The 27,586-nt window shown below is 40.7% G+C and overlaps 1 protein-coding gene across 27 annotated transcripts in view; it reads left to right on the forward strand.

Annotated features, from left to right (window-relative positions):
- Positions 1-27,300, forward strand: part of TLE4 (TLE family member 4, transcriptional corepressor) — a 154,207-nt gene extending 126,907 nt beyond the window's left edge. For 12 of the 27 annotated variants that reach the window (XM_024345703.3, XM_009456769.5, XM_001151245.7 and 9 more), the window contains 12 exons: positions 5,389-5,508; positions 6,493-6,546; positions 7,351-7,503; positions 8,709-8,841; positions 9,184-9,377; positions 10,214-10,290; positions 19,319-19,568; positions 20,643-20,890; positions 22,315-22,462; positions 23,024-23,174; positions 23,531-23,607; positions 25,599-27,300. In XM_024345703.3, the coding sequence (XP_024201471.1) occupies positions 5,389-5,508; positions 6,493-6,546; positions 7,351-7,503; positions 8,709-8,841; positions 9,184-9,377; positions 10,214-10,290; positions 19,319-19,568; positions 20,643-20,890; positions 22,315-22,462; positions 23,024-23,174; positions 23,531-23,607; positions 25,599-25,706 (1,713 nt within the window). In that variant the 3' untranslated portion in view covers positions 25,707-27,300. Of the gene's footprint in view, positions 1-5,388; positions 5,509-6,492; positions 6,547-7,350; positions 7,504-7,726; positions 7,823-8,708; positions 8,842-9,183; positions 9,378-10,213; positions 10,291-19,318; positions 19,569-20,642; positions 20,891-22,314; positions 22,463-23,023; positions 23,175-23,530; positions 23,608-25,598 lie in introns of all 27 variants that reach the window. The other 15 variants (XM_009456763.4, XM_001151507.8, XM_009456767.4 and 12 more) reach the window with 3 other exon arrangements.
- The last annotated feature ends 286 nt before the right edge of the window (positions 27,301-27,586 follow it).

The raw sequence follows: 27,586 nt of genomic DNA on the forward strand, positions 1-27,586 counted from the left end.
CTGAACTATAGTTAAGAGTAACTATAATTTATCGTCTAAACTTGGCCATTTTTGAGAGTGAAGGGAAGTCTGGACAACAGGTGTAGAAAGGGCAAACCAGGACTTGCAATTACCCTTGACATATTTTAATGGTGCCTTCTGACTCCTCATTATCCCATTTATCTGTTTGAAAACTGATTTACCCTTTTGTACCGTGTGGATACGGTTTTTGAAGGCCATAGCTGATGAGCAAACAAGCCATAACGAATGAGTTTTAGGCTGCTTGATCATGGTTTCCATGCGACCTTTAGCATGTTCTTTCTGGTTGTTATCGTCTATGGGCAGGGAAGTCTAAGCACTGCACCTATGTGAATGGAAAGCAAAATTGGCATGGTGTGCATTTGAAATCAAATTAGAAAGTCCATTGTGGAGATGGTATTTGCAGTCTTGCCTCTGTGCAGTATTGAACCAAAACCTTATCGTGATTGTTGAAAGGAGAAAAGTTTTGGTGAATAGTAGCATATTAAAACCCTATAATTATGGGGCATCAGAATATCTATGCTGGGGGAAGTCCTACACAAATGTCTAGAAAAGACCTAACATAAGGTTTAAAATAGAAGATCCACACTAGGTCACCATCCCAATCTCTAAAGTAAGTAGAATCAACTGGAGTCCAGTATACAGTGATAGGACTAAGTTGCACTGTTGAGGGGCTAGGCTATGTGCCTGGGACTGTGCGTTGTACTTTATGTGGATTATTTTTCTTGGTCCTCAAAGCAGCCCGTGGGGCTGAGAATGGTGTGTTGTTACCCCAGACTAAAGAGAGGCTGAGACTAAGCAACATCCCTTACGGCTACACGGCTATTAAGTGAAGACTCTAGACTCACACCAGGCAGTCTGACTCCAGAGAGATGCTCTTGCCTGCTATTAAAATCTGTGCTCCCTGTTATTAAAATTAGCTAATTATAATAACAGCATCTTCTTTTGGAGGGGGAAGTTACTTTATAGAAGTCTTTCTCATACATTGTCATCTTTGATCTTGAGGTGGCAGAGGAGTAAAGGTGGAGGGGTGGGGCCTTCCCTTTCAAGTTGCTGGAGGTGTCAGTTTTCCATCTGACATGGTCAACAGCCCTAGTAAAGTCTGGGATGGTCTTTAATCTAGGAACTAGAATCTTCTCATAGTGAAATTAGAACCTGATTTTAGCTTTTTAAAGCTTACCTTTTGCTACCAAAGCAATTGGGGTTTCCATGTAATAAGTCTTTTAATCCTTTAGTATTTTTTTCTTGGTTTCTCCTTGTTTTCCTGCTCTTTTTCTTAAACAGATCTACCCTGTTCTTTTTAAATATCCCAGCATAAGTGTTTACTTTTAAAATCCAGAGCTTTACTAAACATTCACATTCAGGGTATTTTGCTTTCTCTGGATCAGCCATTGCTTGTGACTGTGACTCTCCAATCATAACAGATTTGCTGAGATACACACACACATACACACACACACACACAAACTGTAGTGAGAAAGACTTGTGTTTAATCCTTCTAAATTTGTAGATTTATAGGGTCACAATGCAGCTTCAGTAAGTTTCTTATGTAGTAAACTTGAGAAATATCTAAATTGAGCTTTTAAAATAATAATAGAGAAATAAAAAATAATAAAATAAAAAGCTTTTCTAGTAAAAGCGTGACTTTATCGGTATTTATTTAATTCCTCTTATTCACATGCCTAGCAAAGATCCAAGTGGCATTCCTGTGGCAGAATGGTGGACTTACAAGATTCATGATGAGAGTCTGTGCCAAGTCCAATTTGATTCCAGAGTAATTACGTTATTAGAACATTGCTGATTGCCCCAGTGCCCATTGTGCAGCTTAACCTTTAAATGCTAGTGATAATTAACTACTTTATCATTCTACCAGGAAACTCCAACATGTAACTCTGTTCTACAGTCAAATTCAAAAATACAACGCTGCCTGCAAAACCGGAAACAGCTAGCTTAAGAAAAATATAAAGTATTTGGTTGTACATATGAGCCAATAAATGAACATAAAATCTAAATCTAAATAGGCATTACCTTTTAGTATTTTTAAGAAATTGTTTTGTTTAGAAATTTTTCCTCTTAAACAATGTGGAAATAACTTTCAATAGAATATAGCAGAATCAGAGAATTGTTAATAAAAGATATATATACTCCATTTTTCTTCTTTTTGTAAAATATGAAATTAGCCAGATTTAGTGCATCTAAAGGTAGGTAAAGGAGCAAAGGTGAGGAAGGGGCTGAATTGCCATATTACCGATTCCAAGGGCACCACAACACAAATCTTACTCTAGTGAATGGTCTCCCATGGAATTGTTCATCCTAGTGATGCTCAGAAAAGGAATGTATCATAAGAGATTTGGAGTGAGATTGAGGCGTGCAGAGGGGATGTTCAGCCATTTGTGTTGAGAAATATTTCTGGGCAGTTCCCTTCTGCTCATGATGCTAGGTGCCCCACCCTCAGGGAACCCACAGCCTAAAGTGGGAAGTGGCCTTGTAAACACAGCAATAAATTTGTTGTGAGTGCTTTACTCATTGGAGGAACAAAATGTTAAGGGAACAAAGAGGAATGAATGATTAATTCTGCCTGACAGCATCTGAGGAAGCTTTGAAAGGTGACATTAGAGCCGATTCTTAAGGATAGTGGGGGATTTCAAAAGATAGATCTTGAGAAAATAGTCATTGCCATAAGCCAGGAAAAAAGGCTACAGATGCAACGAAAATACACAGAGCCCAGGGGAACACTGGCTTATAGTGCTGATGTAGGATACAAGGCCAGGACTCTGGATTGGGGTGTGGAGTGAGGACTTTGGAAAACAGCCATACTCAGAAATTTGGAATTTTTCCCCCCCTGTGAACAGTAGGAAACTGTCCTTTTAAAAGAGGAGTTAAAACAGGCTGAACCTCTCTTTGGGAAGTATGAATTCCAGAAGTGAGGTGGATAGACTGGAGAGGGGAAAACTAGAAATGGGATTGAGGCATGAAGTATGGTAGATAGTAACCCACAGATGATGATTGCATGCATGGTTTCAGTGGTCATGAAAACCTACTGAGTGCATTGGGTTGTGTGAAAGCAAAGCAGAAGTGTTGACCCAAGTCTCATGGCTTGGGAGTGAGGTTTGGAACTCAGCAGAGATACACAAAAGTCAAGAAGTAGTCCACTTTAAAAAATCGTTTGGCTCGTAATGTTTTGTGTCAATCTTCAGCCTTACTGAATAATGCCTGCAGTCTTTTCTGCCACTAAGTTTAAGGCTGAATGTTTGATAGGGATAGAGTATTCATATAAAACCTCAAGAGGGGCTGGCACAGCAGGGAAGGATTTAGAGGTCCCCAGCCCCTCCCAGTGGGCACCCACTCACTGGTCCCATCTCTCTCCCCCACCAAACTCCCACCTGCACATCTTTGGAGCTTGTAATAAAGAGTTGCCATCATCACAGGTATGAAGAAAGACTATCAATCTTCTTAACAATGTGCTTTGAAAGTTCAGACATGCCACAAAAGAGATTGTGACATTAAGGCTCAGTGGAAATAAAATGGAACATAGACCCAAAAGTTCTGGGTAACACACTTTCTCTCATAGTTAATTAAAAGGGCCTCGTAAATGTTGTATGTTTTTATAAACATCAGTTATTACCAACAGACTAAGATAAAGCAAAAAAAAAAAAAAAAAACCCGTTCAAAGAGTTAGTCTTATATGAAATAAATTTATAAATGAGGAAGAGCTTTCCTGACCAGTTTTCTGAATTGATTTGCATGCCAGACAGAGACGTTCCAGTGGTGATTGTTCTTCCTATAACTTTTTTTCGATAGAGATTTTCAGATATTCTTTCTACTACTCTCCAAGATCAGCCCTTTCTTACCCTGGGTTAGGGTCATTCACACTTGGGAGCCCTGCCCTGGTTCCCTGCCAAGGGACTGTGTTACTCAGGTTTTTGCCATTCACCACTCAGCAGCATAGCGCAGCCCTCAGTCCAGCTCCCGCTCTCCCACCTCACCTGCATTTAGATCTTTTCTTTGGTCTGTCTGAAGCTTAGTCACTAGGCAGTTGTTAAGATTGTTCCAGTTTTCATTGGCACTTTTTTCACTTCTTCATCCATGATTTTAAGCTCTCATATTATCTAAATGTGCCCAATAACCACCTGACCTTCATGGCAGATAGAGTCATTCTCTGCTTCAGGTCTTGTCACCCACGTCTCTTGTGTGTATAGGAGACTTCTCCAGTTGAGAGCTCCTTGAAAGCAGAGGTGAAGCATACAGGCTGAGCCTAAGTGTGGTCCCAAGAGGCATGGAGCATCTTTCTCCATTCCCTGGCCCCAGTGGCATTCCTAGGTTTCCAGACATTGAAAGGTGTGGGTTCATGAAAACTATAGGAGTGAGAAAGGAATAATACGCATTTTTGCAGGTGGTGTTTTTCCTGCCACTCTGTATCTTCCAGGCCCTAATATATGGCGCTGAGCAAAACTTCATAAATATGACCTATATGTCACATGACTGCCATCTTTGGTTGCTCAAATCCCCCAAAATTACTTTTCCCCCTTTTTTTTCATTGACTTACTAATTACCTCTTAAAAGCTCTACTTTATAGTTTTTCTATAGAAGCTTGAAATGCTGGCTTCCCATTAGCCAGCAAACTTTAAAAACAAAACAAAACAAACAAACAATAAAACCTGGCTTTTTCTCCTTCCCTTTTTTCTCATATATGCTTCCTTTCCCAACTTTCTTTTTTTTGAGACAGAGTCTCACTCTGTCGCCCAGACTGGAATGCAGTGGCGCCATCTTGGCTCACTGCAGCATCTGCCTCCCGGGTTCAAGCAGTTCTCCTGCCTCAGCCTCCTGAGTAGCTGGGACTGCAGGCACGCCACCATGCCCAGCTAATTTGTTTTGTCTTTTTAGTGGAGATGGGGTTTCACCATGTTGGCCAGGATGGTCTCGACCTCCTGACCTTGTGATCTGCCCGCCTTGGCTTCCCAAAGTACTGGGATTACAGGTGTGAATCACCATGCCCATCCCCTTTCCCAAGTTTCTAAAGGCACTTCAACAGTACAATATATCCGTAAAACCAAACCCATTCTGTTTTGAGTTTACACTAATTCCTGCCACCCTTTTTATTTCCTCTCCTCCCTCTGTCCCATCTCTCTGCCTCTTCTCGCTTTTTCTTTCTTTCCCATTATCTTTCCCCCTTGTCTTTTGCTACTTGTCTTTCCCTTTATATCCCTGTTTTCTTCCTTTCGTCTCCTCCGCTCTCTTCTATCTCCTCTTAACAGCTTTGCAAGTATATGCTAAAGAATAAAAAGAAAAGAAAGTCTCAAGTGACTTAAAAATCACTCGGCTAAATAGATGATAATTTCTCAACCATGCTTCCTCTCCTTCTAATTCCAGAGCTCTTCAGTATCCCCATCAGCCAGTTTCCGAGGTGCTGAGAAGCACAGAAACTCCACAGACTACTCTTCAGAGAGCAAAAAGCAGAAAACTGAAGAGAAGGAAATTGCAGCTCGTTACGTAAGTTCATTCACCTTCGTGTTAGGGGAGGCCAGCTTGCCTTTTTATCTGCAGCCATTTTACCCTTTGACTATTACCAGCCAACACAGGAACACAGGATAACATCCTTTAGGAGACAAAAAACATTTATTGTATTTATAGCTCTGTAGCCATTGGCTAGCTGAAGTCCTGTGTGTGTACAGATGCATGTGAGGATAGAATGCTTCATTGGGCAGCTAACAGAAGACCTGGATGATCCATATTATTGTTTCTATAGGTGTATTTGCTTCCCCATTCATTTCAGAGTGGTTGGATTTTCTGTGGTTAGCTGGAATTGTTAAGCAGAAAAATATAAAATCATAAAAAATGTGTTTAAATGCCTAGATGGATTCATGTGCTGAAGGATATACCAAATGTTGTGGAATAAAACATGGAGAGACATCCAAGATCATCCCTAGCCTGGAATGAAGCTCATTTTCCTTTAGTGGCTGGGCAGGTCACAGGAGTGAGATGGGGGAGCAAGCTGGATGGAGCAGTGTGGAGGCAGGCGGCCCCTGCTCTGCTTCCCTGCTGGTGTCCTACAGGGCCGCAGGCCTCATGAAAAGCTGGAAATCTGGATTTTTACCTCCCAATATGCAGTTTTTTAAAATACCAACAAACCAGACCACACCTATCTATAGGCCGGATTTAGCCTGAGCCTGTCAGTTTGCAGCCTCTCTCTGGAGTAATAAGCCAACCATCAGCTTCAAGTTTGTAACGAAAAATGTAATCAGGTCACCCTCTTGGTGCAGTGGGTAGTGCATCAGTCTCATAATCTGAAAAATATATTACCCACCTCCATAGCATCATCATGAGTATTAAAGAAAACAGGACATTGTCAAGTATTTAACACTGTTTGGTACAGCTCATCTTTATAAGATATGAGGAATTAGTCTGGACTTACTTAGGGTAAATGTAGTATGTTTTGTGAGGAGAGAAGATAATGCTTCTCACTTGTCAATGCAGGACAGCGATGGTGAGAAAAGTGATGACAACTTGGTGGTTGACGTTTCCAATGAGGTATGTTTGTGGCTACTTTAATTTTTTGCTCTTGCCCAGCCATATCAAAGACTAGTTGCCCAAACAATTAGTATCCAAAATATCTTGAGGTTTGTCGTTTTGTTACTGTTGTTGTTTTTTGAGGCAGGGTCTTGTTCTCTTGCCCTGGCTAGAGTACAGTATTGTGACCACAGTTCACTGCAGCCTTGAACTCCTACGCTAAAGTGATTCTCCCTGTTCAGCCTCCCGAGTAGCTGGAACTACAGGCACGTGCCACCAGGCTTGGCTCATGTTTAAATTTTTTGTGGAGATGGGGTCTCATTATGTTACCTAGGCTGGGCTCAAACTCCTGGGCTAGGATTACAGGTGTGAGCCACTGCACCTGACCCAAAACATATTCTTGATTTCTAAAGGGACCCACTTTTTATTTACATAAAAATTATATACTACTGATTTTATATGTTATTGATCTTTTTTTTTTTTCTCGTTGTTCTTATTCTATTAAGAATAAGGTGTCATTCTCTACTGCAGTGAAGGCACACCAGATCTCTGTGGTCAGCCTGCAGGTCTCATTGACGTGCAATTTGCAGATGGGTGGGGTTTTGATTTTTCTTTGGGTTTTAAATAAGTATAAATACTATAATTTGGGGGCCCTCAATACTGAATATTTTCGTTAGTAGTTTCAGTGAGTATTATTATCTGTTCTAGCACATTTGTGCTTCTAAGCATGCATTAAATGCTTTTGGCTAGAAATGTCCACACCCAACAACCCCAGCATTATAAATGTGCTGTGCTTGCATTACTATCCACGATGTTCCTTTGTAGGATCCATCTTCCCCTCGAGGGAGCCCAGCACATTCCCCCAGAGAGAATGGCCTAGACAAGACACGCCTGCTCAAGAAAGATGCCCCGATTAGTCCAGCCTCTATTGCATCTTCCAGCAGTACTCCCTCCTCCAAATCCAAAGAACTTAGCCTTGTAAGCAGCTCCTTACCATCTCTCTGAGTGTGGCCTCTGCCAATTTGATGTTTGAATTTGATGTTTTTATCTTTATATTTCTCACATTTTTTACAGGACTTTTATTTCCAAATGTATATATGTTCGGTATTTAAGTTTAATTGGCAAAAGTATGTAGAGCAGAATAAGTTTACTAACTTGTTGGTGATGAGTGTTTATTTTATGATTCTTTTTGCAAGGATAGAAGAGGGATATGGGGAAATTGAGTGAAACACGTCTTAGCGAAGATGAACAATGCACATTGGGGTTACAGAGATGGTTTTGTCGCCTGTGGTTTATGGTAAATTTAGTTTGGGGCTTGAATGTGATTTTGTTGCTAGCTTTGTTTGAATTACCAAGCTACATATGACTGCAATAATTTTCCCTTCCTATCTAAAAAGTAATCTCTCATTTACAAAAGTCTATCTTGACTCACATCACAAATCACAAATGCAAAAATGAACTGCTCACCCATCAGGATAATCTCCCTGCACCCTATTCTTCTGTGGCTGTGTAGTTAATTGCAACTTTGTGTGGTGTGTCTTTTTTCCTCACCAGTTATTTCCTTGTAACATAACATTTAAAAAAAGAATAAAAAGACAAATTCAGTTTTCTAATAACCTCTGGAATTCACAGCTAAAGGAAAGGAAATTCCTCAGTTGGTCTGCAAATTAGGGGGGATAAGTGCGACAGGGGCTAGATTGTTGGTGTTTTTTTTTTTTAAATTTTATTTTCTCTTTTAATGGCACCTGCTCTCTGCTTAGTCTCTATGACAATTCAAGCTTGGATGTGTTTTCTAATGTGACCTGTTCACCAGGAAGCCTCTTGTGACATGAACAATCTGCCAGGAGCCCACAGTTACCCCAGTCTTTACCAAAGTCACCAGCAAGTGGCCACAGTTAGGACATCCTGGTTTGTGAGCCTCATCTGACTCAGACCAATTTCCTAGAAATGAGCTGCTCTCCTCTAAATTCAGCTTTAGTTTATGTCTTCCCAAATATTAGGTCTGCTGTCTCAAGGAACTCTTTTGTTTCTTTGTTAACTTTTCTATTAAAGAAAATCAAGGCCCAAGCTGAAGAACCTCTTCCATTTCTTTTCCTCCTTTCCTTTTCTTTACCTTTTTACTGTTTAACGTCATTGTTAAAACCATGTTCTAATTGCTGGTATATGTCATTTCATCTTGTTAGAATGAAAAATCTACTACTCCCGTTTCAAAGTCCAATACCCCTACTCCACGAACTGATGCGCCCACCCCAGGCAGTAACTCTACTCCCGGATTGAGGCCTGTACCTGGAAAACCACCAGGAGTTGACCCTTTGGGTTAGTAAGAAAAAAGTTTTTTCTGTATTTTTATGCTTGTTTTTAAGAATTTAAAGCAATTTAAAGAGTACAGTACATTAAAAGTGCTAATGACCAGCATTGAATGGCTGTTAGACAAAGTTACTTAACCTGAACCGAGCACCTGGGACCAACCTTGTCTGGCACATGGTAAGTGTTCAATAGAACAAAGTGAATGAGTGAATTCTGAAGGCTTGAATGACTTTTGAGAATATTAAAGTAAGCTCATTTGAACCATAGATTCTATTTTGTGACATGTTTACAAATGTCTTCACTGTTGTTTCCTGTGTTCTTCATTTTTCTTCCATCCATTTTGGTTTGCAGCCTCAAGCCTAAGGACCCCAATGGCAGTACCTTGTCCATATCCAACTCCATTTGGGATTGTGCCCCATGCTGGAATGAACGGAGAGCTGACCAGCCCCGGAGCGGCCTACGCTGGGCTCCACAACATCTCCCCTCAGATGAGCGCAGCTGCTGCCGCCGCCGCTGCTGCTGCTGCCTATGGGAGATCACCAGTGGTGCGTTTGTGAGCTTCACAAATAATATTTTAGCACACGGAGGATTGTCATGCTTGATTGATTGCGACAGGGTCTCGCTCTGTCACCCAGCCTGGAGTGCAGTGGCATGATCTTGGCTCACTGCAGCCTCTGCCTCCTGGGCTTAAGCGATCCTCCCACCTCAGCCTCTCAAGTAGCTCGAAAAAACAGCATGCGCCACCATGCCCAGCTAATTTTTAAAATTTTCTGTAGAGGCAGGGTTTCACCATGTTGCCCAGTCTGGTCTCGAACTCCTGGCCTCATATGATCTGCCTGCCACAGCCTCCCAAATTGCTAGGATTACAAGCATGAGTCACCATGCCTGGCCTATCTATTTTTTAATGTAATTTATATAATCTAAGGTATTTAGAGATCTGTGGGTATTTATAAGTTAAGCTACATGTGATTATAATCTTGAGATCCATTTTCTTTTGTAAGGTGAGGAAGTTTCTTTTTTATTTTATATGTCTTTTTAAAAGAATACTAATTTTAAATTTTCCATAATGATACTAATTTTGGAAATTTCAAACCTACAGAATTAGATCACATAGTATAATGAATGTAATGACTCTTTGGTTCTACCATGAGCTTCAATAATCATTAGTATAATTTTTTAATCTGTGTTCCACCCCCAAGTATGTTACCATTAAATCCTAAACATTGGTTATCATTTCACCAATAAATACTTCTGTATATATCTCTAAAACCTTATTTTTAAAGGATCTATTCTCCCAGGTTTTAGAATAGATTTTGAGAAGGATAAAACAAGTCAAATGTAACTGTGCTTATTTTTGTTGTTTGCTTGGGAAAAATTCTAGGTGGGATTTGATCCACACCATCACATGCGTGTGCCAGCAATACCTCCAAACCTGACAGGCATTCCAGGAGGAAAACCGTGAGTACCTTTTTGCCTCTGTACTCATTGTGTGTCAAACTCAGGTCCCTTGCTGGCCCCGTAGACTTAGAATACCACTAGACAGTGTTGGGGGAGTTCCCATGACTTGTATTTTTTTTACCTTGCGAGGTATTTTTCATTTTCTCTTAGCACAAGAAGAGAAGTAATGAAGTGGGGTTTTGCATTGTAAAATTTTGAGCTTTAATATGTAAATGCAAATTGCAGAGACATCTCCAGTAGTCAGGTCTTCTCTACATCTGTTGCAGATTTCAAGGCAATTCTTTGTTCCAAAAGTCTGATTATTATGTGCAAACCTGAATGTTCAAAATTTGAATATGTTGGGAAAAGACATGCCAAACCTCAAAGGCTGAAAGGAAATAAGGGCACTCTTATGCTTAGTTCTGTTTTCAGAAAAGGTGACTTGCTTAGTTGGCTTCTTATACCGTGCTCTGGGCATCTGGAGCCTCTGTATTCACAGATTCCTTGAGTTAGGAAAGACAAAACACAACACACCAGTTGTTCTAGCCTTCTCTGAACGGATCTCATTCCAAATACTTTATTTTAATCTAATGCACCTTTTTATTACTACCTAATCACAGTTGTCTCTGCTAATTGGCTTCATCTTCCCAGAAACAAAGATTTTACTATAAAGTAGCACTGGCTGTTTCTTTAAAATCCCAGCTGGCTGCTTTCTCTCGCTTCTCCTTTGGGAAGCCTCCCCTGCAGATCCTCCTTGCCTTGTTAGTCACCTGTGTGTGTGTGCATTTTTCTCATCACTCTTTCTGTGGTCATCCCCTCTGTCACTACACATGCCGTGTATGTGCTGCCTCCCCAGTCTCCAGGGCTATCCAGACCTGACCCTCAGTAGCAGCTCAAGGCGCCTTCTCCCAGAGGCTTCCCTGGTAGCTTGCCTGCCTTGAGGTATTTTGTCCTTACTGTCCTTCTTCCTGCAAAACTTTCTGTGGCTTAGTGTCTCATTTAGTTATCTAAGATGTCATTATGTCAGAGCGTTCTGCCCTGACAACCCTATTATCCCTCTTTCCCTTCCTCCCTATTCTTTCCTGTTCTACTACCTTTTTAATGCTTTTTTATAGCCATTATCTGCCTCTCCCTCTTGACTATAAGTTCCATGAAAACAGAACAGAACTTTCTGCTATTCAGTTATAGAAGCAGTCTCACTGCCTAGAATGGTACCTGGTTCATAGTGGTGCTCACGGTATGGATTTATTCAGGGAATGGATATGTGCTGATTTCTTTCTTCTCGGACCTCCCATTGCTTGTTTATTCACTCCCACACACTCGGGCACTGAGTTTTCACCCTGGTGTTAATTGCGTGCCCTCTTCTCCCCACATCCCTTCAGTGTTGCCTAACCTAGACCCTTTCTTTACTTTCCATCTGAGGAATCCAAATCTCAGTTCTTCCTTTTGTAGCATATTAATACTTCTCTACAGACTCTATCCTAACCTTCCTTGTTGTATCGAGCACAGTGCTGGCTCCATAGCCAAGTTGCTTGCTAAATATTTGGCTGATTAATAGGGGAGAAAAGACAAATTAGAGTTCCTCAAGAGTTGAAGGTATAAATATCAATTACCATAAAATTCTGTGTACCTGTGTGTGTTTTGCAAATAGTTGTTGACTGACTAACAAGTCTTATTGACCAAGAACTCTGATGTATTTGAAGGTGAAAGTTGGGTCTATTTCAAGCAATGCTAAATAACAAGGTTATACAATTAATCAAATAATGACTCAGATACCTACAAGTTCCATATGAACTTGTGGGGAAAGTGGAAGGGTTCCTTTAGGGAAGAAGTACTATCCCTTTTTTATGGTTACTTCTTAGGTAACCAACAGTTGTACCCAGAGCTACAGCATAACCACTAGAGCAAATGAGATGATGCTTCTTGCCTCAGCTGCTGCTTCGAGGGGCAAGGGGTGTAAGTGTCTTTAAGGAAACACCTTGGCTAGGGGATTTGGACCAGTTAAACCACTGTGGAATCACAGCTCCTCTGACTCAGATGGTGCTTCTGAGTCTTGGGCTGACTTCCCTTCATCAGTTTTAACTTTCGATTTTATAAAATGTTTAAACGTTTAAGATCCTTTAGGGTGGGTTAATGGATTGGAGGATTGTTGAGAATTTTTGTTTATGAGAGTGACAGAGTCACATCTACTGCAGTTGGCAAATGACACTTTACCAGGAAAATGACACTACTAAAAAGCATGTGGTGCAGTCAACAGAGTATGGTTTTGGGAGTGTGACAGATCCAAGTTTGAATTTAGACTCTGCCAGTTGAACCACTGAGAAGAGTGGCTTTATGCACAATTTCTTTGTGAGCTTCAGTCAGCTCATTCATGAATCAGGGATGGCCCCTCCTCGACAAGAAGGATGTGAAGATAGGAAGTAAGATAATATGTTGTGTGTTCATTCAGTGCCACATTTGTTACATGGTGGCTGTTTAGTCAACCCCAGCATTATTTCCCTTTCAGCTTTGTCCCAGCATATTATTCATTTTTCAGCTACTTATGTAGTAGGAGGTACATTGTGTTTTAGGGGCAGAAGTGACCCAAGAAGATGGGTCATTGGTGTGTCTTTATGTAACAGAGCATGAAGACGTATAAAGGTACTTTCACTTCTATGCATATAGAGATAATATACTTTTATTATAGATTTTTACAGCAGAAATGAATATAACAGTTATGTGGCTCTCCAGATCATAAGATACTGAATTGTGCAATGTTGTCTTGTGCATATTTTTCAAGACAAAACTTTTTTAAGTGTGCTAGAAAATAAAATAAAAAATCACCTAAAGTCTTCCTCCACCATACATACCCACAATGTAACTACCTTTCTCCAGAAAGACTTATAAAAGTTATGTGTCTCTGTTCTAATTATTTCACACAATGAATTGCTAGATATGATCAGAAATTATAATTAAATACATGTTCCAAATTAATAAAATGGTGTTTATTGTATAATTCACATTGAATCCTCTTGTCTGTTCAGGTGAATTAGCAGAGGTTCTACTTCATATGTAGTTGGAATAACAGCATAGTTTAATTTCAACATAAGCCAAAAATGGCCTTTCTCCTTCACCTGCTACTCAAATGAGACTTCTATGGCTAGTGTATAACTATTTGATTAACATCACGGTACTAATTGTATGAGATGTGACATGTGAACACAGCAAAAATAAAAGATCTCAGGTTAGTGGATTATAGGCTGCTCACAATTCAGAAATCTGACTCTTTTGCATTGATTTATTTTTATAAAGCAAGATTTTCAAATGAGAATAATGCCTGATACATAGTAAAAACCTTCAACGAGTATTTGTTGGCTAACTCACTGGTCTGTATGCTACTTAGAACCGAATTTTCTATCGTATGTCAATGTAAAATACAATAACCAGACCTCTCATTGTGACCTCAAGGTCGAAGCCCATCTTGTGACACATTGGAAATGTGGAGAAGGTACTGTGCGCGTGACAGATGAGCACAGCATAACAGAACTGGGCCTCAGAGAGGAGAATGAGGGGAAGGTGGGAAAGCCAGTGACCTTCTTTAAATATGCTGGGTCTTTGTCAAGATGATAATCCATATATAACAAGTTTGACGCACATGTTTTTAAAAAAGCAGATTGCATGTGTCTGGATTGTTCAAAGTGTAGTTATGTCAGAGAGTCCAAGCCTAGCGTTTTCTTCAACTGTCTCTTATTCTCATCGCCATGTTTGTTGGAGAGCCACTCTGCTCGTAGCAGCTTAACCTGTGGTGTGTGTGTTCGTGTTGAGAGGAGGTCAGGTCACTCTATTTCTCTGACTCCCTGCACCCTCTCCCTCCAGCCCTGTATTTCTAGTTATTTGTTGGGCATCTTAGCTAGGGATCTTGAGTGTATGTTACTTGCACCACAGATTCATTATATTCAGAAAGTACTTTTGTAAATTAGGTCCTCTTCCCAGTTTGCCCTTTTTTTGTTAACTACAAGTACCATGTTTCTTTTTTCCTGAGCTCAGAAACTCAGTTACTCTAGCTCCTCCTCAGATCTCATCAATTTAGTCCTACAGGATTTTATATCCATTGTACCTTCTAACTTGTCATCTTTGCCCTTGCCTGGTTCAGGACCCCCAGTACCTCTTACTTAAATTGTTGGAATAATTGTTGTTGTTTGTTGTTGTTGTTGTTGTTGTTGTTGTTTGAGAGAGAGTCTCGGTCTGTCACCCACGCTGGAGTGTAGTGGCTCAATCTCAGCTCACTGCAACCTCTGCCTCCTGGGTTCAAATGATTCACATGCCTCGGCCTCCCAAGTAGCTGGGATTACAGGCACATGCGCCACCACACCTGGCTAATTTTTATGTATTTGTAGTAGACATGAGGTTTCACTGACTGGTCTCCGAACTCCTGACCTCAAGTGATCCATCCCCCTCGGCCTCCCAAAGTGCTGGGATTACAGGCCTGAGCTACCGCGCCCAACAGGAATAATTGTTTTTAATTCCTCCTGTCCATCCTACTCCTTGCTACCAAGTTTATTTTATGAATAGCTTTGCCCAGTAATGGCACACTCCCTTTATCCCTCAAAAATCTCTTCAGTCAATTCTGGGAAGGTCTCAGGCTGGCATTCTGGTCCTTCCCTTTTATAGCATTACATTGATTTAATTATATAGAGATACAGATCTGGTATGTTTTTTCAGACTATGCTTGGCCAGTTCCTCCATCCACCTACTGTGTAGTTATTATTGAATGAATTCCTGGATTAAAACCAATTCAAGGATTTCCCAGCTCATTTTACCTCATCCTTTTGGAACTTTTGCGCTCTGCTATTCTTGCTATCTGGAATATTTTTTCCATCTTTCTCTTTACTCGATGGTATCTTTTCATTCTTTAAAAACCCATCTCTATTACCATGTCTGTCTCTCATCCAACATAAACTTTCTTTCCTTTTCAAAACACTTCAGAATACTTTCCATTAGAATGTGACCTGATATTGTCATTTCTGTACTTTTCTCTCATCATGCTAACTAGATTGTTAGTCACTTGTGGGCAAGACCAGGTGCGTTACCTAGTTTTGTATCCTTAGCATGACGTTTGCGTCAGAGTATATGGATGGGAGGTACTTAACACATTGTGGATTAAATTAGTTAGAAACAGAGTAGCCCTTTGCGCCTCGGTTTCTCTGATTCCTAGCAATGTTGACTTCCCTCATACCTTCCAGGAGTATTTGCTAGTTACAGTCAAAGAGTTTATCGAAATCTGATAATAAGTATGTACTAGAGCTTTATTATTTCCAGTTCTGAGTGCCTTCTATGTATACTAATAGCAAACAGAGGGCCACATTAATGTCATTAATGAAAGCAGGCTCTTGGAATTCATTTGGACTCTTTGAAAGGACTCTTTCCAGGAACATAGTAGGTGCTCACAGAGTGGTTGTTGTTGAGGTGAAGGCTGTCCTGTCGAAGGCCTTGAAGGAAATTGTGTGCCTGGTTTCTTAACTATTTAAAATCTCAGTGCTCTTTAATAACCATTTAGTGATTCTAGACTAGAGAATGAGATGACTTTTCTAATAAATTATCATTAAGAATGTATAACACCATCTAAACTTGGAATAATCTTTCTTTCTCTTCCTTTAAGATTTAGTCTTCATGACCTCCTAATTGCTAAATCAATTAGCCTTTTTCTCGGCCATCATCCCTCAGAACCTCAGCCTTTCACAAGCGTTACTGCCACCTTCTCCTTGTCTGAACTGAAATCTGGCCGTCTCCTGAGATCATCCCTTCACTTGCAGCCCTATACAGGGTGACCTTTCCATTTCATTCACTGACCTCAGCACCAGCGGTGAGGTTAATAACAGCTGTGGTTGCCACCCCTTCTCCAGCCTCTCCATGAACAGAACTTTTCTACCTGTTGGTGAAAACCTTGCTCCTTTCAGGCTCGTGCCATTGGACTACCCCCTCTTCCACCTTGTTGGGAGTATTTCCCCAGTGTATTAAAGACTTGATACATGGCTGAGAGTCTTCCACTACCCAGAGGCTGCCATAATCCTGGTTGACTCTGGTATCTACAAAGACAACCCCCCAGTATCTTCATCATGGTCGTGGACCCCCTCATCTCTAGTGAACATCTGCCCTCCTCACCTTCAGTTACCTGTATTTACAGGTTCACAAAGAAGAGCTTATCATCACCCCTGTGTCACCTCCAGATTCTAAGCGTCCCATCCAGTACAACCTACTGTGGCTCCAGTCAGCCAGAGTGCTCCACGTTCTATTTCCAACTTACCACTATCTCCCAGGCTCTAGCCACTGCTTCTCCTCTAGATTACTGTGTAGTCCCCAGACTAGTTGTCTTTCGTTTTGCCACCTACACTCCATTCTTCACCCAGCAATCAGAAGATCATTTGAAGACGTTAACTGAATCATGTCACTTTTTTTGCACAAGTCTCCAGAATCATATCTGTACTCATCACAGCCTATATGGCCCTTTTTAGTTTGGCCTTGCCTGTCCCTTCACTCTTATATCCTATATGCTCTCCACCGAATGCACTCTGGCCTCCTTGCTTCGTTCTGGTCAAGGCCTTTGCATTTGTTGTTCCCTCTGCCTGGCACGTTCCCCATTACTTATTTGTAAGGCCTGTGTCATTCCTTCAGCTCTCCGCGCATATGCTGCCTCTTCAGAGAGGGCCACCTGACTGCCACTGTGTGCTCCCCTACTCTCTTTTATCTGAAAATGTGTGTGTATATTTAATGGTATTTTCCACTGTCTGAGGTTACTTATTTATGTTTATCTGTTACCTGTTTTCCTCTCTAGGATGTAGACTAGTGGAAGGATAGGGACTTTGTCAGTATTATTCACCTGATTCCCCAGCACCTGATGGTAACTGGAACATACGAGGCATTTAGGAAGTATTTGCTGAGTAAATGAATAATTAGCATGCTTTCTTGCTCTAGCCTTCGAATTTGCCATATTCCTAATCATCATACTGTCTTCAGACAATTCGTACCCATTCTTTATGTTGCAGCCCTATTGCCATTTTCTCTGTCCTTTTCACTCTGTTAAATTCCTAGACTACCATGCACTGTTCACCGCACTGACCATCTGACATTTTGATAGTTACTTATGTGCATATCTCACTAATGAATGTGCCCCTCAGGCTGTAATTTCAGGAGAACAAGGTGTGTGCATTTCTTTCTTATTCCATTCTTACCATAATGCTTGGCACACTGGCATACTCAAGAAATATGTGTTAAGTGAATGAATCTTAGTAAATTGTCATGTGATTGAACATCTTCTCCCCCTTTCTATTTTATTATCTCTGCTAATAATCTACTTCCATAACTACTCTGGCCGGAGATTCCTTAAATGTCCACATTCTTTGGGATTCTGTATCTGGTCTGCTTTTCACTGCATAATCTGCTCTGGGATTCTTCTTTCCGTCCCCTTAGCTTCAGCCATCACTTCTTTATGGATGATATCTAACCTGACCTCTCTCCTGAATCACAGCTGTTTGGATTTCTGCCCTGAAGTTCAAGAAAACCAATTCCTTCACCTCCCCATAGGTGTACCCTTGAGTTATGCTTTCCTGTCATCTTTACTAGGTAATGCAGTCTACCTAGTCACCCAGGTTCTTAGCCCTAGGGTCCTCTTCAGCATCTCTCTCTCAGGTCACACATCCAGTGTATCTCCAAGTCCTGTTGATTTGATGCAAGAAATGTCTTCTGTCCATTGGCTTCCTAGCTTCCCACCTCCTTCCCCTCCAGCAAGTCTCACATACTATGTTCTTCTACAACGCTCTGTAGTCTGTGGAGGAAGTAAAAGCCCGCCACTGTCTAGTGCCCTCATCTTCCACAGCCACAATGCATGCGTCATTTTTTCTGGGAGCATTCAGGTAGTTGAGGACCATTCAATAATGGACTGAATTTTGATGAACATGGCCAGCCTGTAAATTTTTGCATTAAGGAACGATAAACTGTTTTAATTTAATTCTACAACTTCCGCAGTTTGGTCCAGCTTCCTGTCCTTTACGCACCCACAATGCTTTCCCTTGGTATGTCTTTTGTAAACTATTTTCTATAAGCAGAGCAGATTCCCAAGCTCCGTGCCCAAGTAGAGTAGCATATTTTCCAAAATGGGCTGTTGCCTATGATAGTCCCCAAGATAGGCCTAGCTGCCTCCTGCCTGCCACTGGCGTCTTCTGCTTCCAGAAACCTAACATGCGTCACAACAGCCTCACTCGTCCCTTCCTGACTTCAATGCCCTAAAAATAAAAATGAGTCTGTTGGGGGAGATGCTCTTACTTAAGTTGCATTTTAGGACCAAATGCTTTTACCACCTGAGGGCTTTCCCTGGAAATGAACTGGAGATGGAACTGCCAAGAGATACTCACAGGTGGGCCTTTGGGGCTGTCAGGACGCTTTTTTAGGTTCTCATTCCATTTGGATTGACTAGGATTTGTGATTGTCAAGTCTGATCAAGGTTTTAAAATAGGGCTTTATCTTTTTTTTTTTTTTTTTTTTTGGCACATCTGTCATTTCAACGTCTAAGCCTAGAGGCTCTTAACTCCTTAAAGCTTCCTGATTTTGGCCTACTCATCTCCCTTAGTAAGTCCCTTGCCGGGAATGAATTGATCTATAGGCGAGGTCTCATCACAGGCCTCTGATTCATCCAAAGGAGAAGGCAATGCAGGTTTATAGGGCATCCCTGAAAGGTGGCTACTGCACTTGACGGTGGTTATCTCATTTAATTCTGTGAGGTATAGATAGTGTTCTCTTCATTTTAGAGACTAGAACTGCTGTTCTAGTTTAGAGATTCTAAGTAACTACTGATGTCCCACAGCAGCTTGTACAGAGTCAGCCTGAGATCTGGCCCTGTAGCAGCCTAGCTGTATGATTCTGGAAATTATGTTCTTTACACTGTATGGACAAATTCGATTTGTTCGTAAATCACAAGTGGCACTGAAGGTGTTTTATTTCTCATCTCATTACACTGAACAGTTAAGTGACATTTTTTTACATTCCCCTCTTTCTTTTTTCCTCTCCATTGCCTTAGAGCGTACTCCTTCCATGTTAGCGCAGATGGTCAGATGCAGCCTGTCCCTTTTCCCCCCGATGCCCTCATCGGACCTGGAATCCCCCGGCATGCTCGCCAGATCAACACCCTCAACCACGGGGAGGTGGTGTGCGCGGTGACCATCAGCAACCCCACGAGACACGTGTACACGGGTGGGAAGGGCTGCGTCAAGGTCTGGGACATCAGCCACCCAGGCAATAAGAGTCCTGTCTCCCAGCTCGACTGTCTGGTGAGTGAACATGGATGAACAAGACTTAGACTTTCATTCAGAAAACAGGAGGGGCTGATGAGAGAACTGTATGTATGAGCAACACCACACAGTATTGATCCCAGGTGGATAGTTGCTCTTCAGGGGACTGCGATCTTTCACTTGGAGGTGTGTCTTTTGCTTCCTAGACACACAGTGATCTAGTTCTTCATGTGTGGCATATGCACCATACTGATTTCATTAACTCTGCCTCCCATGGGAAAAGGCAAACCGCTTGTTTTCCTCTCTGATGGTTAAGCAAACTAAGAGCCCATACAGTGACTATGAGTGTGCACCTAAATATCATCTGTCACATGTAAAGAGTAACCTACTGCCTCATGTGGCAAATACTAGATAGCCCCTCAGCTGCTTCATTGGCCTTTGCCCTTGAGTTCCTTAGGAAATGTCAGTATAGTAGAATTTTTGCTATAGCATGAGGCTACATCAGTTGAACATAATTAAATATACATAAGATTCCCGTAACCTCATGAGCTAGGAGGAACTTTTTTTTTCTGTAACTTAACACTCCATGATCAAGTCTTGCCTCTGGTGCAGCTTTCATCAAATGCATGATGCCCTTTAGTCACGTAATGCAGGCCCAGGCAAAAGGAACAGACTGCCAGGGATCTACCCCCTGAAACTTTCTTGACATCAGTAGCAGGACCTTTCAACAGCAGAACTGAGCCTGAGTCTACCAAGGTTCCAAGTTTGGATACTCCAAGACTGTGAGAGCTCCTGCATTAGTGTACGTGTGTATCTGTGTGTGCAAATGATGCAAGCAGTTGGTTAATTTGGTGGTGGTGGGAGTGGGTCTAGAGCTTTGCATTTTGATGCTAATTAAGATTAAATATCTCAGTACTACATTTTGTAGATCAAGTTTAAGTACTTCCCTAATTTCATGTAATTTTCTAGCATTAATCCACTTGATCATTGTCATAAGTATAAATGGCTCATTAAACCAGGAGGGAACACAATACTTTTATGGATTTCTGCTCTCATGTTAATGCTGTTTTCCTTTCCTCATGAGTAATCTCTTGATGGTTTTTGTCTCTACAGAACAGGGATAACTACATCCGTTCCTGCAGATTGCTCCCTGATGGTCGCACCCTAATTGTTGGAGGGGAAGCCAGTACTTTGTCCATTTGGGACCTGGCGGCTCCAACCCCACGCATCAAGGCAGAGCTGACATCCTCGGCCCCCGCCTGCTATGCCCTGGCCATCAGCCCTGATTCCAAGGTCTGCTTCTCATGCTGCAGCGACGGCAACATCGCTGTGTGGGATCTGCACAACCAGACCTTGGTGAGGTAGGTTAGCAGGATCTGTTACCAGGTTGTGAGGAGGAGCCGATTTTACCATATTTTGCCAAAGTGCTGTGTATATAGGTATGGGTGTGTATGTGTGTGTGTGTGTGTGTAAAGAGATACAATTATCTTACTAAAAATTGTTCAGAACAGGTCCATTTTAAGATGTTAAAGATAAATTATCAGTGTGAAAATCTTGTTTTCTGTAGTACTTGAACTTCATAAAATGAGGTCTTTTTTCCTTCCTTGACTTATACTAAAGCATCACCAATTTGTTTTAATAAAATGAGGTCAATTTGACATAATTAATGTACATAAAGTTTCCATGACCCCATGAGCTCCATGGACATCTGTAATTTGCCATCTGTGCTTGCTAACAAACGATTATTGTTGATAGAGCCTCATTGAGAAGATTCACAGTGTATGGTACTGTCTTGAGTGCCATACACATCTAACAGGTTCATTCCTTCAGCAGATATTTAGCAACTCCCATGGGCCTATGCACTGTATTGGGTGCAACTCACTCTGAAATGGTCTAGATTATCTGTTGTCCCACCTTTGAGGTTGGATAGATATAACTTTACAAATGAGATTATAAAAGATTGGTGTTGGTAGATGGGAAAAGCTCTGAAATGATTTTCTAGGTGTCAATACCTAAGAGATTAGCAAGCAAGTAGAATGATCAGCTACAGGTATGAAAAGGTTGTAACCAGAGGTAGCTACAAGTCAGGTGTGTAAAAGAAGAAGGCTTTATTATCTGTTATTTCAAAGTACTGAAACCTATAGATCCCAAAACAAATCATCACTTTCATTGCTTATCAGGCAGCCTCTTATGAGAAGCTGCTTCTAACCCTGTTTTCTCCTGGTGACCTTGGTACGTTTTGCCATGAGTGATTCCTGGGCCAGTAGTTCACACTGAGTGTCTTTCCCGGTGCCTTACTTGAGAGCCTCGCCTTCCGTCTTGCACAGCCACCCACAGACACATTGCTGCTCACTGGCAGGACTGGTCCTGTCGCTCCCTGTGCCATCCCCAGTCCTTCTTCAAAGGGAAAATTAAATTCTCTCTCCCTCATACCGCAGTGATAGAATAGGTCTCGGAATATATCTTTAGTTAGTTCATATATGTGTAGGCGTGTTTTCTTTTGTTAATTTCAGAGATTTTTTTCCTATTAGTAATATCAGTCATGTTTTCATGAAAAAGTAATTTGAAGAATTCCTAAGTGTTCAAAACCAAGCAAAAAGTACAGGACATGTGGCATCTCTTTGTATATGCTTTGTTATTACTTTGAATAATTAGAAACCATAATAAACCAAAATGAAATCTACAAATAAGGCCTGCATTGAAATTGAATCATCAAAGAATTCTAAATTGATTTTAACTAAAAGCTAACTTTTCAAGGGCTTTCCCTCCATTTTGACATTTTCAGGCAATTCCAGGGCCACACAGATGGAGCCAGCTGTATTGACATTTCTAATGATGGCACCAAGCTCTGGACAGGTGGTTTGGACAACACGGTCAGGTCCTGGGACCTGCGCGAGGGGCGGCAGCTGCAGCAGCACGACTTCACCTCCCAGGTATGATCCGTGGCTGAGGCATTTTAAAGATGCGGTTTTAGGCTGAGGTGGGCGGATCACCAGGTCAGGGAATCGAGACCATCCTGGCCAACATGGTGAAACCCCATCTCTACTAAAAGTACAAAAATTAGCTGGGCATGGTGGCGTGTGCCTGTAGTCCCAGCTACTTGGGAGGCTGTGGCAGGAGAAGCGCTTGAATGCGGGAGGCAGTGGTTGCACTGAGCTGAGATTTTGCCACTGCACTGCAGCCTGGCGACAGAGCAAGACTCTGTCTGAAAAACAAAAAAAACAAAAATGATACGGTTTTATGAAACATATCACCTACTGAAAGAAGAGGCAGTTCACTTACCGTGTGATGATGTCACTTTTGACTCTGGATTAACCACTTTGAAGTCTCATTACTTTGAAATCGCCCATTTGACTTTGGTTCTCCCCTGTACAATTCAAATTATCTTGATTTTCTTCATAATTTAAGTAGTATCTACAGAAGAGATAGTACCTCCCAGATAAAAGAAGCGTGTCCACTGTGGCCACTGTCACCATCACCTGTTTTAATTCCAGATCTTTTCTCTGGGCTACTGCCCAACTGGAGAGTGGCTTGCAGTGGGGATGGAGAACAGCAATGTGGAAGTTTTGCATGTCACCAAGCCAGACAAATACCAACTACATCTTCATGAGAGCTGTGTGCTGTCACTCAAGTTTGCCCACTGTGGTAAGCAAGCACCTTTTGTCCATTTTCTGTCAACCAGAATTGCTCCTTCCCCCTTCCTGTGTTTTTATTTCCAAGTCGAATCCTTGAGTTCATTACCATGCCCCTCTTGAGAATTCTATTACTTCCTGATACATGCCTGCTTCCCCAACACCATGTAATTTTCTGGCATTAATCCACTTTAACCTTAAGGATTAGTGACTCATTAAATCCAGAAAGATAGGCTTTATTTTTGAAGTGAAAGTTATTTTTTACAAATGGATGAGTTTTCTGTTAATAGTTTGGTGTTCTATAAAGCAAATCTTGGTGTCTGACAGAGTAACACAAACATTGCCTTTTTCAAAACCCTTTACCTATAGGCAAATGGTTTGTAAGCACTGGAAAGGACAACCTTCTGAATGCCTGGAGAACACCTTATGGGGCCAGTATATTCCAGGTAACATGGAACTTGTTAACTACCACTTATGTTTGTTTAATCAAACTCTCTGTGCATTCTCTCAGATTAATAATGTGCAGAAGTGTCCTGGGAGGTCAGAGCTAGTATTATGCACATTGTACAGAGAAGGAAACTGTGTCCAAGGGGAGGTTAAGTGTCACAGCAAAGCCGTGGAGCTGGGGATAGTCCCCAGTGTTCTGAGCTTAGAGCCAGTGCTGTGCCTGATTCAGTGCTTACTGTTGCTTCATCATCAATCCCTTTTTGGAGTAGAGGTTTTATGTCTTCTGAGAATTTTATACATGTATGTCTTTTTTAATTTTTAATTTTAAAAGTTGAGCATTTTGCTTAAATACACTCTTGTTAGTAGTAGTAGTTTTTTTATTTTATTTTTTCCAAAGAAGAGTGTTATGGAAAAGTTTGATAAAAATCAGTTTTATAAACTTTTATTTTCCCTATTGACTCAGTGGAACTTTGTATAGCTTGTGAAATTATTTGTAGAAGGACCAAATTGTAGACATAGTACACATATATGCACGCGTGCACACACACGCTCTCCTCCTCTCTCCTACTGGTATGTGAGAATTTCATAGGCAAGGTGAAAGACTTGCCTTTATTAACCTTCTATATTTAGGATGTTATTTCCTAGTGTTCTTTTTTACAAGCAATATAATAGACTTGCAGTTTTCTTGACCAAGTGGTATTATCATAAAGTAGATTAATTCCATCGAATCCAAAATAGTATGCAAGATAATCAGTAGGACAAAAAACGCCAATTGTTGCAGTCATGAAGCTTAGAATTTAATAGAGCATTTTTCATATCATGGATTATCACTTGTTAGATAGTCCCAACTGCGCTTTAAAAAAAAAGTAGTACATTTTTTATAGTAAGCATAAGTACTATGTCTTTAAGTGTTTAAAGTATTCAGAGTCCTGGTTAAAATCCTATGTTGTTTTCATTTTAAATGAGCACAGTTTAGTTAAAAGTTAACATTGAATCCTTCATACTACAGTTGAATATGGTATACAAAATTCTATGGTATGTTTTTAACTGTTGAACCTCTCCCCTCTCGCAAATTTGTGTTACATTTTTACAGTGGGAACATTAGGCTTTTTACTAGGAATATTTTTACATTCTTTTTTTTTTTTTTTAATGTATTCTCAGTGCCGTTTCTCATATCTGATCTCACTGAACTCTGCTGCATCCCTCTGAGGTGGTAGACAGGTAAAATGTCTACCTGTTTGCTATTGTAAGGAAACTGAGGTGCAGACAGGTTAAGTGATCTGTGCCGTGTTCCACAGCTCAACCTGACTCCAAGCCATCTGTTTGAAGTTGAGGGTTTTTCATACCAGTAACACCCCGTCTTAATGGTAGAATAGGGTTTGAAATAAGGTCTTGCTTTGCCAGCAGAGGTGCTCATGCCATTGGCTTGCCTGCCTAGCTGATGTCCCCAGGACAGAAGCCTCCTGACTGACCTGGTGAGGTGTCGCCAAGGGTGGATCCGATCCACCTCTGCCATTTTAAGAAAGTGCCACGTGGTGGCTCATGCCTGTAATCTCAGGCATAATTTGGGAGGCCAAGGCAAGAGGATCTCTTGAGCCCAGGAGTTCGAGACCAGCCTGGGCAACTTAGTGAGACCCTCTCTCTACAAAAAAAGTTAAAAAATTAGGTGTGATTGGACACATCAGTGTCGTAGTCCCAGCATCTCAGGAGACTGAGGTGGAAGGATTGCTTGAGCTCAGAAGGTTGAGGCTACAGTGAGCCATGGTCACACCACTGCACTGCAGCCTGAGTGACGGAGGGAGACCCTGTCTTATTAAAAAAAAAAAAAAAAAAAAGCAGCAATACTGTCCATGACCACCTTTCACCTTTCCTTGACTGGGCTTTCTGTTTGGTCAAGGAGCACATTACATTTGCATTTGCTCTAAGTCCTCCATACTCATGGGATTTTCTTTCAGTATTTAACATTTTTGATTATATGTTTCTTTCCTAGTCCAAAGAATCCTCATCGGTGCTTAGCTGTGACATCTCCGTGGACGACAAATACATTGTCACTGGCTCTGGGGATAAGAAGGCCACAGTTTATGAAGTTATTTATTAAAGACAAATCTTCATGCAGACTGGACTTCTCCTCCTGGTAGCACTTTGCTCTGTCATCCTTTTTGTTCACCCCCATCCCCGCATCTAAAACCAAGGATTTCAGATACTCATTGCAGTTGTGGAGTTTAATCCCCTTTCTTAACCTCACTTCCCACTTGCTATTGAATTGTGAATAGTCATTAAAAACCTGTGATACCAAATCTTCAGCTGTCTACTTGGAAGAACATGGAATAAGCATACTTAACAGTGAAAAGAATCTTTAATTATGTATTATATCTGTAATATATTTATTTTGTTTAAAGAAGGCTTTCTAACAATGACTGACTAAATAAAGCTGTCTGCTCCTGCATTGATAATGAAGGTGCGTTGTATTTGATACCCCTCCCCCCCTTTTTTTGGCAAAGGAGGGGAAAGGAAGGTTTAAAATAATTGATTTAAAATGTCACTAAGTGTAGACTGATGACTGTATAGAGATGTGAAATGTATAATTACACATGGAAGCAATATGTTGCTGTGTTGTTATTAGGTTTTTTTGTTTTTGTTTTCTACATCTTTTAAAGACTTTTGGAAATTTGGCTGAACAATTAGAACACAACAGGCCAACTCATACTCATTTGGATCTATTTAGACAACGTTAACCAATATATCTATAGCTTTAGATTATATTCGATAAAAGTAATTGGACTTTTTTTCTTTTTTTGACTCGTTGACAAGTGTCTTTGTAATATGTTTTTAGTTCCCTTTTTTTGTTGTATTATAGGCAGATGAACAAATTAAATTTGGCCTCAAAGAGAGAACTTACTCCCTTCTGGATATTTTTGCCACATTTCTTTGCAAAAGGAGATATATATATCTTTAGTCAGTTTTGTTGTTATGAGAAATTATGGGTTATTTTGTGGCATGCTCTTTGGGAGCTGCACAGTTATGGGGAGGACTCCCACTGCTGTGCAAGTTAAGTCTTTTACAAAACAAGGACAGCAGAGGAGGGTTTGCAGAGACCTCCCTCTGAAAAACACAAAGAATGGACTCTCTCCTGGGATGAGGACTTGCTTTCTTTACCTCCGGTTCTTTCCATGTCTTAGTTGGATGTCCCTGAAATGGACACAGGCTGTGCCATTGTGCCAGAAACATTGTGTTATCTTTTATGTTGTTGTTGTTGCTGTTAAACTATAATATGTGACTTCTTTTTTTATTATTTTTTGTTTGAATGCTTTAAAAATCTTTTAAGTCTGTGGATCTGCTGATGTACAGTGCCTTTGCTGCTATGGATCAAAATCAAAAGAACCGTGTAGATATACTTTATTGTATAAGTAGAAAATTACTTAATTTCATACTAGAAATGGATGGATGCTGCAAGTTGAAATGGACTGTCCATTGACGTTCCTAATGTGGTAGCAGAAAAAAAAAATGGTGTCTTAAGTGCTTAGTGTTTGATGTCATTAACAGTTTCGTAAAACTCTACAGTGTAGAAAGATTTTGATACTAAACTGTGCGTTGTACATAGTTCTAATGCATTGTATTGACCACCAGTACTTCTATAATGGTAGATTGTTTGTGAATTCAGACTTTTAAGCATTAAACATAAATAACTTCTAGTATGCTTATTTTTCTAATTCTTTGTCTTGATGACATTAGTTTATTTTTTATCTTTGGCTGTGCCACTCCTATACATTAAAAATGCCTAGTTTTTTCAAGGGAGATTGTTGTTAAAGTAAAGTGGTTTTTTTTGTTGTTAAAGTAATGTGGGTTTTTTTCACTGTTGCTGTTTTTGTTTTGGTTTTGTCTTTACTTGAGAGGAGCTAGAAAAGGTAGGTGATAGAAGTTAACAGTGACCAGTTGGTGCTAAATATTTATTGAGTACCTCTTTGATTTATAAAAATA

The sequence above is a fragment of the Pan troglodytes genome, chromosome 11 (assembly GCF_028858775.2).
Source record: "Pan troglodytes isolate AG18354 chromosome 11, NHGRI_mPanTro3-v2.0_pri, whole genome shotgun sequence".
Lineage (NCBI taxonomy): Eukaryota > Metazoa > Chordata > Mammalia > Primates > Hominidae > Pan > Pan troglodytes.